The sequence below is a fragment of the Bufo gargarizans genome, chromosome 3 (assembly GCF_014858855.1).
Source record: "Bufo gargarizans isolate SCDJY-AF-19 chromosome 3, ASM1485885v1, whole genome shotgun sequence".
Lineage (NCBI taxonomy): Eukaryota > Metazoa > Chordata > Amphibia > Anura > Bufonidae > Bufo > Bufo gargarizans.
In genome coordinates this window covers 163,918,435-163,932,442 of record NC_058082.1, presented here as the reverse complement: position 1 = coordinate 163,932,442, position 14,008 = coordinate 163,918,435, and the positions used below count along the sequence as shown (strand labels likewise).

At 42.6% G+C, this 14,008-nt stretch overlaps 1 protein-coding gene across 5 annotated transcripts in view; it reads right to left on the bottom strand.

Moving 5' to 3' along the window:
• Window positions 1–14,008, bottom strand: part of NCKAP5L (NCK associated protein 5 like) — an 83,680-nt gene that overhangs the window by 18,508 nt on the left and 51,164 nt on the right. For 4 of the 5 annotated variants that reach the window (XM_044287129.1, XM_044287133.1, XM_044287131.1 and 1 more), the window contains exons 2-7: window positions 10,362–10,423; window positions 9,154–9,255; window positions 7,379–7,447; window positions 3,559–3,597; window positions 2,650–2,769; window positions 162–257 (exon numbers count right to left, since the gene is read on the bottom strand). In XM_044287129.1, coding sequence (XP_044143064.1) covers window positions 162–257; window positions 2,650–2,769; window positions 3,559–3,597; window positions 7,379–7,447; window positions 9,154–9,252 — 423 coding nt within the window. In that variant the 5' untranslated portion in view covers window positions 9,253–9,255; window positions 10,362–10,423. The remainder of the gene's footprint in view (window positions 1–161; window positions 258–2,649; window positions 2,770–3,558; window positions 3,598–7,378; window positions 7,448–9,153; window positions 9,256–10,361; window positions 10,424–14,008) is intronic. The other variant, XM_044287132.1, reaches the window with a different exon arrangement.

Below are 14,008 nucleotides of genomic sequence, written 5' to 3'. Positions count from 1 at the left end.
TCATGTCTTCAAAGACTGTTAAAGACTGTTGGCTAATCCCACAGAAATCAGGGAGTCTGACCAACTTTTATGTGTATGGCCAGCTTTAAGAGATATTGGGAGTTCCCTTACCTTTCAGAAAGGTGCAGTCTACCAGTAGTTGTACATTTAGGTTTAGTTACCTCTCTCTGCACTCCACATTGTCCCAGTGGAAGGGAGACGGATATCCTGTCAAGGTCAGCTCCCTGGGAGTCAGATAGAACCTGCAATGGGTGCAACTATATTAGAAAACAAACACGTGAGGAATGTAATTTAAAAAGGAAAATAAAGCATGACAAACTGCATCAAATTAAGAAAAAAAGTTTAACAAGTTTAAATGGGGTTACTAATGACCTGCCCTAAGGAAAGGTCATCAATTCGGCTGTTGGAATGGGCCACGCTGCAGCTTTTGACATCACATCCATCAGTCATATGGCCTTTCTGCAGTTCAGCCCCATTCAGATGAATAGGACAGCTGCAATACCAAGCACAGCTGGTATACAATGTAGGGTATGTACCTGGTATACAATGAAGAGACTAAAGCACTCATCCGAGTGCTGCAGCCCCTTGAAACATCTGATTGGAAGGGTGCTGGGAGTTGGACCTTCACCGATCGAATACTGATGACCTATCTTGAGAATAAGTCATCAGAACCATTTCCTGGAAACACCTTTAGGATTCAATGGGTCAGTTTAAGAACCAATGGCAAAGCTGGTGGACAAATACCCAAGTAACAAATTTGTTGTAGTGCTCCAGTAATTCAATATAAAAACTAAAGCAACTTGGCTATAAACCCTGTGTAGTCAGTTACTGCAGTCATGTACACAAAGCAAGCAGAGTAATTACGTAACTGCAGATCAGACTACACACAAGGTTTGTTAAACCACATAGGTCTTTAAAAGGGGTTCCTGGACCGGACGCGCAACACGCATATTATTGCCACTAGCCAATGAATGGTCTCAGCGGTGGCAGCGGTAATATACTGTTCCTGCACAAGTCACTGCTGAGGCCACTGATTGGCCAGCAGAAAAAAAACAAAAACAGAAGAATAAAGGAAAAAACAGATCCTGTATTTTAAGCATCCGTTATGCTCATTTATGCACGTTTGGCATCATTTTTTTTTTTCTTTTCTTTATTTTTCTGTTCTTCTGACGGATCAGAAGAAGGGAAAAATAAATGATGTGAAACCAGCCTTACAGGTGATTTTTTTTTTTAAACCCATGCATACTGCTTGCAAATATGAAAAGGGGTTATTGGTCTTTGAGAAACCCTTTAAGTAATTAAGATGGCTTATATAGATGCCGCTATAATATAGCTTTACTAAACCAATACACAAGGGCAGATTTACTAATACTGCACACTTAGACTAGACAGGCTAAAAAAGGTGCCAGAGTTATCACAGAGGCTTATGCTGGATGATCCATTAGGCGCAGCTTTAGACAGTCTAGTCCATGTTTTACCACCTATACCTGTCAGGTGTGGCAAAATAATCATACATTGCGCTTGTGAATAAAGCAGCAAGATGTATATTACCTTTCTGAGCATGTGCTAAGCTATAGTACATAGAGTATATGATATGTAGATGCTAGGACACAGCTCTGCCCTCAGCATGCTGATATCTAGCACTGTCAATCAAGTGGGGGAGGAGGGGGGGTGCAGAGTGCACAGGGCGGGACAAAGTAGTGCTCAAATGATTCAGCCCAGCCTCCTGGTGCTTGAATGTGCTCATTTGCATATTAATAAATAAGACATCACTGCAGCTATTTTACATACAGACAAAAGAAAGGTACGGTATTGTTTTAAATCAGCATAATGAGCCCTACCAGCCAGTATATCTGATTTAATAGGGTTGATCCTAGTGACATATCCTCTTTAAGGTCAGGAGATCTGTTCATTCATACATCTTTTTAGATCAAAGGAAGTATAGTACATTGGCACAAGGGGAAACCTTCCCTTACATTTTCTCAGGAATGTTCCCATTTCCCTTGGGTTTTAATCCAGTGAAAGCTTGTCTTATCCCAAAGAAATGTTCGGAAGCAATAGATAAAAAAAATATAGCTAAAAACACATTTGCAGGGAGGATTGGTCCAAAGTTCCTCCTCAGTTTTTGTGTTTGCCTGTGATTATGACCTAGAGAACAATGAGACCACATCCGATTAGTAATCTCTGCAGAAATCCAGGTAATTCCAAAAGGTTCACTGACATTTTCTTAGAAAAGTAAGAGGCGCACAGCATGCCCTTAAAATACGAGTGCCCTCAAGTGAATGGCAGTTGAAAACCTCCTTGACAAGTGCCGTACTGTGCTTTATCTCAGCAGATTGTAAAGTAAGAAGCTGCTACCAATCTTCCAATCTGAACGAGGCCTTAAACAAACTGCTCGGATACAATCCGGCCTAAATGAACTGCAGCATTCCTATAAAGGATTCCTCTGAATCACTCAATGTGTGTTCAGTAAGAAAAAAAACCTTCGGATGACAAATTAGGACTTCCAAATCAGAGAACGTATCATTTCAGTGCAACCAAAGAAAAAAACTATAAAAGTGAGGAAAATGCGGTGGTTACAGGTACCACAAATGACAAGTCAAGCGTGTGCCTCACATGCAACCTGTTCTCCATGGTAACGGCTCTTACCTCAGGGGATGATCCCGAGGAGCGCTGCAACTTCTGGTGAAAGAGGTCACTCAATGCTCTGTTCTGACGCTCAAGGTCAAACACCCTTTTTTTCAGTTTAATACATTCCTCCCGAAGATCCTGAAGAAAGAATAAAATAAACAAAATGAAACCAAGGGACGGAAGAGTGTATTAAACCCAAACTGAAAAACAATAGCTACCGTGTAAGGCCGTTTCACACTTGCGTTGGTAATTCTGCTAATGAGATCAGGCAGAGGATCTCAATACCGGAATTAAACGGATTTATTTTGATTTTGCCTATCAGGATGCATCCATTCTGTTAGGATGCGGTTGTGTGAAATCAAAAACAGAAAAAAAACGGATCCATCATTAAATACAATGGGTGACTGATATGTTTTTTTAGGCTCCTAATAAAAATAAAATAAAAAAAGGAGTCGGTCCACATTGACTTATATGGTTTTTAGTGTCTGATCCGTTTTTGCAGTTTTTATGACTGGATCTCAGTACTGCAAAAAACAACAACGCAAGTGTGAAATACTTTTAAGGGGACCAATAATCGATTTGGCCCAAAAAAAAAAAAGCAGATGGAATGGATGACTAGGCTGCAACGGCAGTTGGCGTCATGTGAACATGTGCCTAGTACACTGCATAAAGCCATACATTGTATGACAACAGGAAAGAAATGGAATGGGAGCACCATTAATACAGAAGCTTGTGGAAAAGTGGGGAAAAAACAAGGTAAATGAGCCATGTTTCGTAGATCTGTGCATGAATGACTATTCCAGAAATCCAAGAGAACTACAATATGCATAAAAAGCAATGCTTCATGTGTACCAAATGGAGCTCGCTGCCCTACAGGGCCACAGACAGTAGCCAAAAATCACAAGAGGGGGACACTACCGTACTTACCTTTTGATTTAAAAGTGCCTGAACAACATGGTTTGCAACCTATAATAGGAAACAATAAGACATTACATAGATTTAAAAATAAATAAATAAATATAGAAATTGCATACATAATAGAATAAAATAATCTGGAGTAACAATTCTACATCTTTGTGCCTGTATTGAAAGTCTGCCTCTTGAAAGTGGCACTTTAAAGGCCACATGCACACTGTATGTATTGTGCACACATTTTCCACATGGATTTTTGGGTGGAAAATCTGCAGCTCTAGTTTAGCAGATGACATTTTCAAAATCTCATCTACATGGTGCAGAAATTTTCAGCAAAGAAATTGACCTGGAGTGCGGATTTTGAAACCTGCAGCATGACAATTGCTTGTGCAGATTTTACCTTTTGTAATGCAAGTAACACCTGCAGATTTTGAAGTGGATTTACTAAGGAAACAAAGCGAAATCCACTCAGAAAAACCACATAAATTACACTGCTGTGTGCATGTATCCTAGAGAGACCCTCTCCCCATGAAATGCAGTCAGCTTGTTATAGAGCAGGAGGAGCTGAGCAGACGGATATATATTTCTGTGGGAAAAGATGCAGTAAAACTTGTAGTTTATACATTTATATCTCTACTCTTTCTGCTTTTTCTAAGCTCCATCGCCCAAGAGATACATTTATAAAATTACAGGTTTTACCAAACCTTTCCCCACAGGACTACATATCAATCTGCTCCGCTCTTTCTGCTCTATAACATGCTACCTGCAGATTGCACTGCATTTCATGGTGACAGGTTCTCTTTATAAGGGTATTCAGACTGTAGCACGTTATCCCGTATCCACAGTATATGGGATAACTATTAAATCAATGGGGACCCTACCTTTGGGACCACCCACCGTTCACAAGAACAGGGACACCGTACTCAGCGCAGCACCCCAAAGTCAACTGAGCATTGAGTTTGGCATGGACACTGACACTCACACACATTCATTCAGGGGAGGCAGCGGGGTACAGGGTCCTATTCCCATGATCGGTGGGTCATCCCAGAGGTATGGCCCCCATTAATATTAATAGTTATGGCATACCTTGCTATAACTGGAATACCCCTTTAAATATAGGCTATGGGGTTAGGGAGTAGTAGCACTGCAGTAACCAGGTACAGCCCCTACACGTATGGAGCTGTGTAGTTCCAATGACACAACTGATATTGATGACCTTTTCTAAGGATAGGTCATCAAGAATTAAAGGGTAACTGTCGTTCTATTTTTATAATGTACAGAGGCAGTGATACTGACCATTTTTGTAATATACTTTAATTACTGAGATCAAACATTTCCAGTAGAAAAATAGCTCTAAAGTGGCCCATTTGAGCCTTCGCAACGCTCCTCTGTCTTCTGTTTACAGAACAGTGGAGACCTGCTAAGGACTGGGTTATGTAAACAGAAGACAGAAACATTGCGAAGGCTCAAAATGGGCCTCTTTAGAGCTATTGTTCTACTGGAAAAAGTATGATTTCAGTCATTAACGTATATTACAAAACTGGTGAGTATCAGTGCCTCTATACATTACACAAATAAAAATAAAACGGCAGTTACAGATTAAGTCCCGGAAAAAAATAAAATACAGTAAAACAAATAGTAATTCCAGCCAAAATGACCTTCTGGCATTAAAATGTCATGTCTATATATCTCAAGATTACATCAGTGAGGTCTGAGCATGGACTGCCACTAATTTACAAAATAAAGAGGTTGGCGCACTCCATAAAACTGGTCAAAGATTATCATATTCTGGCCCAACATTTTACGCCACGTGGCATTTACTTAAATTCTTGCCACGCACCTAATCACCTATCTACTTGGTAGATGAATGCTTGGCTGTTTCTAAATGAGGCTTTACACGGTCCGATTTTCGGGCAGATTATCGGGAACAAACCGTTCCTGCGAATGCTCGTTCCTGAAATCTGCCCATTTAAATGTGCAGCCGATCATCTGATGAACAAGCGAAACACTCGTTCATCGGGTGGTCCTGTCATTCGTGCAGGCAGATAAATGATCATTTCTGGGCAGCAGATTGCTGTTTAGACCACACGATCTGCTGCCCAGAAATGATCATTTATCTGCCTGCACGAATGACAGGATCACCCGATAAGCAATGATTTTGTACGGGGATGAAGAATCGCAATAGCCATCCCTCATCCTCATACGGTGAAGGAGATCGCTGCATGTAAACGCTCAGGTCTCCTTCACTGAACGAGCAGCGCACTATCGGGAAGGAACGTTTCCTTCTCAACAACTGACTGTAACATTGCGACGTATGAACCCGCCTTAACACTCCTACAGAGTTTATATAGAGGGGGCAGTGCCCATGCTTGAACAATGCTGCATGAAAACTCCTTGCGTCAGTAATGTGTCTCTGAAGGCACCTTCAATAGCTGTTGGCCGAGCAGCTCTCTCTTCTGACTCTGACAACTCCCTCATACATGTTGCCGAAAGTGTATGTCAATTCAATGGGAAGAAAGCCACTACCAAACACTTCTGGAGGTAGGGATCAAGGGAAGACAACCATTTTACCCGATTGTTCACTTCCCCATACACATCAAACGGTCAGCCGAACCCGTCAACAGTACACTAATGTGTTTGGTGGACTTTAGGGACAGGCAACCAGGTGATGGGACCCCCACCAATTTAACACTTATGACCTACCCAGGGATAGGCGATAAATGTGTGTGGCTGGAATAGCCCTTTAAGGTATTCTGGTTAAAACAAGTTATCCCCTACCCGACCCCCACCGATCAGGACAGTAGGGGCCCCGTACCCTGTGAAGCCCCGCTGAAATATCCATATACCTCTGCACCCTGCCAGATCCCAATTGCTTATAATGGAATCCAATTGGGATTCAGGCCCTTTCTGGCATAAATATCGGCTTTCAGCAGGACAAATATCGCCGCGTGCAGAGATAATTGACCAGAAATAAATCTAAGACACACAGTTGTATCCCCAGGCTTTTAATAAGCTTGCCACTAATCCCATAATAGTCTAATTCTAAAGTGCCACCTTTATGCCCATAACACAATAGAAACTGATGGCAAATGTGAAAAGCCTTTGTTGAAAGTTGGTTTCTAAGTTGCTTTTTTAAGATTCTGCCATGGGACAACTTTGAGCTCAGCTGTAAGGATTTAGAATATATATATATTTATATATATTAACTCTTATCTACAGGATTGAATGCCGGATGAGATTTCTGGCATTCCTTATGGGTGACACAATAATTGAAGCCAGCCGTGGGCTGTAAAACATTTGCATTCCCGCAGCTGTTTGTAGCATACAGCTTATTATCTAGCCATGTCATTTAAATGCAGCCCTAACATTTCACAAGCAGCGCATTGTTGGAGTGTATTCTGATGGTGCCATTGGGTGCAATGAAAAATAAAATTAATGGGGTTTTTGCTGCTGTTTTCAGTGCTTTGTGGAATTTAAAGGTGAAACATGTTCGATAATAGAGTTTCACCTGTAAAAACTGCACAACAAAACTAATTAAAAATTATTTTTTTTTTAAAGCATCGAAGTGCACCATCTGAATACACCCTGAGGAATGTCCTCTGGCTGCACTTACTTAATACAGCGTCTTATCGGGTCTTTACATTATCGATGGACAGACTTGTAAAACTGAATAAACGCGACTCGCATAAAACATCAGTTCAGGCGTGCAAGACATGATCAGAGCACATGAACGGCTGGCACATTACAATGGCTTTATTAAATTAAACAGTGGATTCTTGTTGAATCAGTAATAAGAAAATTATTATACTACATCTAGCCTTAACTCAAGACTCACCTCATCAAGGCAACGTTCATAAGTTTCCCGTTGGGTTTCATTGGCTTGAGCAAGAGCAGTGTTTTCAGTCTGCAATAGACAACAATGAGAGCAAGGAATTTACAAGTCAGGTATAAAGAACCTATGGCAGGGCTGGCCAACCTGCGGCTCTCCAGCTGTTGCAAAACTACAACAACCAGCATGCATAGACTATCAGCCTACAGCAGGGCATGGTGGGAATTGTAGTTTTACAACAGCTGGAGAGCCGCAGATTGGCCACCCTTGATCTATGGGATCAATTGCTTGATCGTCCATACAAGTTATGTTCAGCAACTCCCACTGAAATGTGCATAAAGTTGTATGGAAAACGATCAGCAAAAGCAAACTAGCCTCAGCTAAATAATTACACAAAAGTCAGATATGGATAAGCTCGGATTCCCTCTACTTCTCAGAACAGAAGGGTTCTAGATCAGGAGATTTGGGGGACAATTTACATTAGGGCAATCAGTGCTCACTACGTGAATACATATTAACATGAACCTGTTACTAGGACAAATTATAGTCATAAGGTGGTCCTCATGGAACCCAATATATTTAATCCAGTTCTCAAAACCTTAAAGGAGTTCTCCAAGAATTTGATATTGATGGCCTATCCTTCGTATAGGTCATCAATATCCGATTGGTGGAGGTCTGATTCCCAGCCTCTTCATAGGCCAGTGATGTCCTATTCATCGGTCACCTGGCCAAGGCACAGCTCAGTCCCATTCAAGTAAATAGGGGTGAGCTGCAATACCAAGTAATGGACAGTGCTGTGCTTGATGAGCTGTGAGGCGGCCACAATGCTCACCAGAGCTCAGATGAGCGCTGCGTCTTCCACAAAAAGCCGACTGGTGTAGGTGTCAAGAGTTGGACCCTACCTATCTCATGCTGATGACCTATCCTGACGATAGGCCAACAATTTGAAAATCCTGGAGATTCCCTCAAGGTGTCCCTGTACTTTAGGACAAATATTGATATGTTATAGCAACATATCAAAACTTTTGATTGGCGGGGATCCGAGCGCAGAGAACCCCATTGATCACTACAACTAGGAGAAAGAAATACAAACACAGTGTTCTCTCTCTTCTCACAGCAGGAAATGGAAGCGAGAGACTCAATAGAAAGTCTGTGGAGTAAGGAGACAGAGGGCACTATGTAGGAGCTTCTCTCTCCAAGTACTAGCAATTGGAGAAGGGCACTGCTCTCAGACCCCCACCAATAAAATATTTTGTTATGTCTCTATGACATATCAAATGTTTTCCCAAAGTACAGTGCCTCTTTAATGTTGTGGTGACACAATTCAACCTACCCCCCAAAAGCTACAGGTCTTACCAATCCTGGTTCCGGGGAGACCCTAATCAGGTTGCAAGCATTCACTTGGGAGGAGACAAGCTGCATGTCTGACAGTGACTTATAACCTGCCAGAACAAATGGATCAAGCATCCTGGAATCCCCCAAAACCTGTCCAAAGGGGTTCAGCTGTGAAGCCTCAATACATTTGCTGATAGTTGATTTATCTGCTTATATTAATATAGAGCATAAAGCGGCAATCTGTCCAGCCCAGGTGAAAATATAATACAAATCAGATTTGGAATTATTTGCTATGGCTCTTAAACATTTTATTCACTTCTAATATACAGCCTTGCACTCCAACAACTGTCACAGATAACTAGAGCAACCTGCAGATGGGATAACAGGCATTATTCATTATTTTAAGCAGATAGTAGGCAAAAACATGTTCCCAGAATAACCCTCACCTCAAGTTCCCGCAATCGTTCCAGAAGGTTCTGAATGACCAATGGTTCAGACACCCCTCCACCAAGGAGCCGGATCTCTTCCTCCACCTCAGACGTCATTCTCTGAAAACATAAGGAACACTAAAGCCAAGTAGTGATAGAATTTTGGCATGTAGCCAAAATAATATCTAACATCAGAACAAAAGGAACAGAAAATATGACATTTGATACGGTCAGGAATAGAAAGCTACTATATCACATATCCGTTCAGACTTTTAAAAGACATCTAAGAATACCAAATAGCACCTCTGGTCTTGCGCTTGCATGAGACAAGAATTCCCTGCCATCTGTAACCTGAACCACAAAAAATGTACTATTTTGGTTTTCTTTCTTTCTGCCTAACAGCCGATAGTATTGCAGATCATCTGATGGCAGAACATCCAAGTTAAAATCTGATCAAATTATTTAGAATTGAACTTGATTGGTTCAGGAGAAGATGGAGAAGCTGGACATGAAGCCTATCTGAAGGAATAAGCACAGAAGGAGAATGAGTAGCTTGCTATATATTGTAATGCATGCAAGCTACAGGAGAAGATTTTTAAACAAGTTCCAATTCTAAAATGCATTTTTTAACCCATAATACAGAGAATGCATTTAAAAAAAATGTATATAGCTTTTTAAAGTCTTCATGCAACATATAGGTTGCATGCCACTAGAGTTCTAGATTTCTAAGTCATATGATCTCATCTGATATTCCTGTAAGAATTATCTGTTCACCATTCCAGGCGCTTAGAAAGCCATGTGAACCTGAATCTGTGTGTACCAGATGTAAAAAGAAAAAAAAAATCTGAATATAAATTCTGAATGGCAAGGATCACATGAACACGAAGGCCTGCATTAACTCCCTTTTTAGATAATAAGCTGAACTTAACCATGCAGGGTCTTTTTCTCTCTAATTGATAAACCGTCAACAGTGAACAGGCCTGCGAAATATGGTTCTGACATGAAGAGGTTACCTTCCCACTTTAGTGACAAATAAGTGACTAGACATTCCCATCTGGCGGGGAGGATTATGGAGATTAGGTCATTCTCAGTATGCCCAACCTCCTGTATGGTAAGTACATGTGGGAAGGCTTTATTTGGATCCTCAGAGACAGATCATCCGGTGGATTTTTACAAACATCTGGGCATACATAGGCAATCACACAGGGGACCCGTAGCGCTCTCACCTTCTATGTGATGTCATACCCGGAAACTGGATGTGTGCGCGGTCCACAGCATGTCACTACACCTGCACACAAATCAAAGGCGAGCATTAGTTCAGGGATCAATTATAGACACTTCTTGTGTAAGGTAAACATTAGATTATCTGCCATAGCTCGCTCACACAGTACCATACCATTAGAGCCAGGGGTTAACCCTAGACCATTATTCCCTGGAGACTTTAATCACATCTGTTTGTGACCTCCTTAATGATGTGTGTTCTTTCAGCCCGCTGCACGGTCCAGTGCACAGCATTACAGCTCTGGGCCATCTGTAATTAAGTGCTTGACTCTGTATAATGTACAAAAACCTGTACCAGTTACCTCACACTACCCCTAGAAAGGGCACTGCAGCTAAAGACTGGTGCAATCGAAGAAGCACTCTGAAGATAGCTAATCCATCTACAAAGCAGACGGAATCCCATCTCATTATTGGGGCACTTCCATCAGAAAGGGGAATTGTTTAACTCAATAGTCAGAGATAGCAATTTTTTTTAAGGCTACTTTCACATGAGCGTTTTTTCTGGATCAATCATGGATCTGCAAAAACGCTTCCGTTACAATAATACAACCGCATGCATTAGTCATAAACTGATCCGGTTGTAGTATGTCTACTATAGCCATAACTGATCAGTCATGACCACCGTTAAATGTCAATGGGGACAGATCAGTTTTCTATTGTGTCAGAAAACGGATCCTTTCCCATTGACTTACATTGTGTGTCAGGACGGATCCGTCTTGCGCTGCACCACATGGCGGACAGAAAAATGCTGCAGGCAGTGTTTTGGTGTCCGCCTCCAGAGTGGAAGAGCGACTGAACGGAGGCAAACTGATGTATTCTGAGCGGACTTTTCCATTCAGAATACATTATGGCAAAACTGATCCGTGATGGATGTCAGAAACGGAAAGCCAAATCGCTAGTGTAAAAGTAGCCTAATTTACAGATTTTTTTAATTTCAGCAGTACTATAAAATGGAAAATTAGCTTTCTGTAGCAGTCAACTAAATTTATGCAATTATTTGTCAGTTTACTGCTGCTGTGAGGGGAAGATGTTATCTGAAAGGTAGTCCTCATTATAATAGCAGGTGTAGAATCGGGACAACAGTATGACAGCTCTATTGTTCTCAATAGGTCTTGATAAAGGTGGCCACAGAAGAACATTGCATTGGTTAGTGTAATGTGTGATGCTCTAATTGAGTCACTACAAGGCTCTGTCTGGCTGACTCGCCTGAATGAGAATAAGTGAAACGGTCTACTGTGCTAAAACTTCAAAGAGGAAGATAAAGAACCAGGACAGAAAATGGTTCTGCAGTTCTTTTAAACAGACCATCTATCCTCTGGATAAATCATCAGCATCTGATCCGGAGCTTAGCCCCACACAGGGCAGTGATACTAGTCGTGACCTCACTAGGCCTGCGGTAAACAGAGAGAAGGCCGTGGCGCTGCTAGAGTGCCGCTGCCTTCTCAAACAGCTGATTGGCCGATCGGATGCTGTAGATCAGTTTAAAAGAACTGCAGAACCCCTTTAAAGAAATTACGGTATATCCAAAAAAACATCCACTCCTTTTCTTTTAATAAAAAAAAAAAAAAATACTAGAATATAGAATAATAGAATATTCATACATAGGTTCAAATGTGAAACAGTAAATTCAATACACACATACTACCATCTATGCATTAGGCTACATACTACATAAAAGCAATGTGCAGGATACAGAGTCCCACCCATGACCACAACCTGCTCACTGTACTTAGAAGCAACTCACTTGGAACAGTTTACTGGTAGTCCTATTCACGAACTTCCTTTAAACACTTTTCACCAATTTCCAGTACTTATATTACTTGGCTAAATTTACAATGATGTTGAGTGCTACACACCTGAACATTATCTTCTATGTTAAAGGGATTCTGTCACCTCCCCTAAGCCAAAAAACGATTTTAAAGCAGCCATGCAGCACAGCTTACCTGGATTAGGCTGTGCTCTTTTATCTTGAAATCCGTCCAGCAGTTACTGCAAAAAACGACTTTGATTGATATGTAAATGTGTCCTGAAGGTGCCCAGAGGGGCGTTTTTTTCTTCTTAGAGAGCCCAGTACCGCCCCTCTTTCAGTGCCCAGCCCGCCTTCCTTGCACTGTCTAACCGCCGCCTCCAGCCTGCCACAGCCTCTCCTCCCTCTCCTCCCCCTCCCTCACGCCGAACGAACTCTCGCACAGGCGCAGTACCCACTGAGGGCTGCGCCTGTGCGATCATCAGGAGACTGAGGGCAGCAGCTTCATCTTCGTCACTGGGCATGCGCCGAGCCCAGTGACGTCCGATGCTCGCTCTTCCCTCAGTCAGCAGGGAAGAGCGAGCATCGGACGTCACTGGGCTCAGCGCATGCCCAGTGACGAAGATGAAGCTGCTGCCCTCAGTCTCCTGCTGATCGCACAGGCGCAGCCCTCAGTGGGTACTGCGCCTGTGCGAGAGTTCGTTCGGCGTGAGGGAGGGGGAGGAGAGGGAGGAGAGGCTGTGGCAGGCTGGAGGCGGCGGTTAGACAGTACAAGGAAGGCGGGCTGGGCACTGTAAAAGGGGCGGTACTGGGCTCTCTAAGAAGAAAAAAACGCCCCTCTGGGCACCTTCAGGACACATTTACATATCAATCAAAGTCGTTTTTTGCAGTAACTGCTGGACGGATTTCAAGATCAAAGAGCACAGCCTAATCCAGGTAAGCTGTGCTGCATGGCTGCTTTAAAATCGTTTTTTGGCTTAGGGGAGGTGACAGAATCCCTTTAAGGGCATATGCAGGACACCAAGACCAGGCAGCAATCACTCCTCTCCCCCCCTTACCAACTAGCAACTCGAATGAATTGCGATGGCTGGACCAAGTTAGACAATCACCAAAGTGACAGGTGACAGGTCTTGTGGGGTGTGCCCAGTATAAATTGGTTAGTAACTACCAAAAGTGATCCAAGGAAGGACCACCAGTGAACTGGAAACAGGGTTACGAGCACTTAAGCATATTGATGCACATGGGGAGTGAAGACTAAATGGTCCGATCGACAGAAAAGCTACTGAAACACAAATTGCTGACACAGGTAATGCTGGTTATGATGGAAAGGTGTGAGAACCCACAATAAAATCCAGCTTGCTGTGTATGGGAATACATAGCCACAGACCAGTCAGACAGACCATGCTAACCCCTGTCCACCGCAAAAAAACACCCATCATAAGCATGCGGGCATCAGAACAATGGAACAAGGTGGAGAGACCAGGATGCACTACGGGAAGAAGCCACACCAACTGAAGCAGTGTGATGCTTTACGCTGGGTTCAGACCTGAGCGTACTTGAGCAATTGTATGGGCGTTTGCAATCGCGCATACAGAGACAAGCGAACGCCCATTGTCGCGCGTTCCCTCTGAAGTCTATGTACGGGAACAGCGACAAGACGCCCCAAAGAAGCTCCTGTACTTTTTGGGGCGTCGGGCGTTTTACAGCGCGATCGTACGCGCTGTAAAACGCTCAGGTGAGAACCATTCCCATAGGGAATCGTTGGTTCTTGCCTGTTGAGCGTTTTACAGCGCGTAGGAACGCGCTGTAAAACGCTCAGGTCTGAAACCAGCCTTAGGTAATGTT